This window comes from Limulus polyphemus, unplaced genomic scaffold (assembly GCF_000517525.1).
Source record: "Limulus polyphemus unplaced genomic scaffold, Limulus_polyphemus-2.1.2 Scaffold2431, whole genome shotgun sequence".
NCBI classification, from domain to species: Eukaryota; Metazoa; Arthropoda; class Merostomata; order Xiphosura; family Limulidae; genus Limulus; species Limulus polyphemus.
Genome location: NW_013668041.1, coordinates 67 through 2,738, shown reverse-complemented (window position 1 = coordinate 2,738; position 2,672 = coordinate 67). Strand labels below are relative to the sequence as shown.

Here is a 2,672-nt window from a genome sequence, read left to right as displayed (position 1 = left end):
AGTGATTCATTTAACAGTTGTCTAAACCCTGGAAATCTTCCTGGTGAGTTATTTAACAGCAGGTGTCTAAACCTTGGACATCTTCCTAGTGATTAATTTAACAGTTGTCTAAACCCTGGAAATCTTCCTGGTGAGTTATTTAACAGCAGGTGTCTAAACCTTGGACATCTTCCTAGTGATTAATTTAACAGTTGTCTAAACCCTGGAAATCTTCCTGGTGAGTTATTTAACAGCAGGTGTCTAAACCTTGAAAATCTTCCTAGTGCTTTATTTAACAGTTGTCTAAATCCTGGAAATCTTTCTAGTGATTCATTTAACAGCATGTGTCTAAACCCTGGAAATATTCCTAGTGATTCATTTAACATCATGTGTCTAAACCCTGGAAATCTTCCTAGTGATTCATTTAATAGGAAGTGTCTGAACCTTGAAAATCTTTCTAGAGATTCATTTAACAGCATGTGTCTAAACCTTGAAAATCTTCCTAGTGATTAATTTAACAGCATGTGTCTAAACCCTGGAAATCTTCCTAGTGATTAATTTAACAGCATGTGTCTAAACCCTGGAAATCTTCCTAGTGATTAATTTAACAGCATGTGTCTAAACCTTGAAAATCTTCCTAGTGATTCATTTACCAGCAGGTGTAAAAACCCTTGAAGATCTTCCTAGTGCTTCATTTACCAGCAGTGTCTAAACCCTGGAAATCTTCCTAGTGATTCATTTAACCAGCAGGTGTAAAAACTCTCAAAATATTCCTCATTTTTTACTTATCAGTAAATGTCAAAACCTTCAAAATCTTCCTTTGATTGACTTACCAACACATGTTGAAAACCTTGAAATCTTCCTAATGCTATAGAAACATAAGCAAACATGATGAGGTAGCTGATGAGAATAGTAATAACATCTGACTGACTCTCTCTGTCCAGTTCATCTTGAATAGACCGCTATGAAATAAGAAGCTCACATTTTAAAGTTATAAGCACCATACAGGAAAATGTAATTGCTATAAAACTATTGTTAGATAATTATTGATTTTTGTAAGTATCAAATACATTTAGAAAGGTGTCACAGAAAACTAAAAGACAACTAACAGCTACACAAAGAAACAAACAATAACTTAACAAATGTAGCTCTTTTTAAAGACTGTAAACAATTCTGCATCCATAAACAGTTTTAATTTGTACACATTATTATTTGAATTCAAAAGTTATAATTCAAATTTCATATTATATTAAACAAAATGTAATACCTGACTGGTTATCCTGAAGGTTTAGTTATCTTGCAAGTTTTCAAATAATATACTCTATAACACATTCAGTATACTTTAAAGTTGTTTTTACACTATATTAATTCTACATTGTAATTTTATGCATGATCACCACTGAACTGCCTATTTTTTGTTTTATTCACTCTGAAATACCAATGTTCTGAACCAAATAATCTATCTAATGCATACATTGGCTGCAAATGTGGCTTTGTGAGCCAAATCAGTGATTTAAATATCATTATTTACACAAATCTTTATGTTGATCACTTTGCATACGAAAAACGTACATGTATATTTGACAGTGTAATTGTTAGTATTAAACGAGTCTTTGCACTCAAAAACAATGTTTTTTTTAGAAATCAAAGAATGTAGCTTTAACTATGGTTATTTTTATTCTAAAGTATTCAATACATGATACAATTTAGCTAACATACAAAGTACAAGGCTTTTTAATTAATTATAATATATATATATCTTATTATTTGAGTTCCCATCAACAGAAAAATGTAATTATGTTATTTAGATGAGGAGTTTGAATGGATAAGCATGGCAATTAAATAATTTGTGAACATAACAAAAATGTATTACATTGTCTGCATGTATGAAGTGAAACTCTATTGAATAATAATAATAAAATGGTGATTTGACAGCTTTTTTTTATTAGTTCTCAGTATTTGAGTGGAAAATCTACAGACAAAATGATAATGCAAGTGATTAGGTAATATGTTAAACGTAGAACTGCTTTAAAGGAAGATTTAACCAAAATAAATTTTCATTAAAAACAAAACAGGATGAGTTCTTAGTAATGGTTGCTTTAAATAAAATACAAGAGTTACACCTAATAGTAGTAAAAGCATACCTCTGAAGAGAAAGAAATTGTCATGTTTGGGTTAGAATACTTCTTCATAAAATCTACATATCTAATTGAAAAAGAAGATATAAATGAAGGTCAAAAACTATGTATGAAGAAGAGCTTATATTATTACGTTCAAACATATACAAATTTAATAAATTTGATAATTTATGTAAACTGTTTTGGAGACCAAATTTAACATACACACAAAAAAAAACTAATTTTTTTGAAATAAATTTATTTTTATTATTCATTTATAAAACAAATAAAATGAGCATTCACAAAATTCTAAAAAACAACAACAATTTTATTGGCATGTATAACAGTTATTGATGATGTAGGCATTTTTTTTATATGTAGCAGTTATGGATAACCTTTCAATACACTAAATATATATAACTGATTAGTATTGACATTTCACACAATAGAACCTTCCTAGCTTGAATGGTTGTTGCACTAACAGCATCAAACAGGAGTTCGCACTTAATTCTCAAGCTTCTGGCTAGAGTAAAGGTGAAAAGATAAACAGCAGGAGCCAGGAGTTTACAGAGCTGT

The 2,672-nt window shown here is 29.7% G+C and overlaps 1 protein-coding gene across 2 annotated transcripts in view; it reads right to left on the bottom strand.

The window, feature by feature from the left end:
* LOC106466934 (Niemann-Pick C1 protein-like) overlaps positions 1-2,217 on the bottom strand; it is a 32,588-nt gene extending 30,371 nt beyond the window's left edge. For both annotated transcript variants that reach the window (XM_022395033.1, XM_013927251.2), the window contains exons 1-2: positions 2,124-2,217; positions 813-941 (exon numbers count right to left, since the gene is read on the bottom strand). In XM_022395033.1, the coding sequence (XP_022250741.1) occupies positions 813-941; positions 2,124-2,171 (177 nt within the window). In that variant the 5' untranslated portion in view covers positions 2,172-2,217. The remainder of the gene's footprint in view (positions 1-812; positions 942-2,123) is intronic.
* Positions 2,218-2,672: the final 455 nt, after the last annotated feature.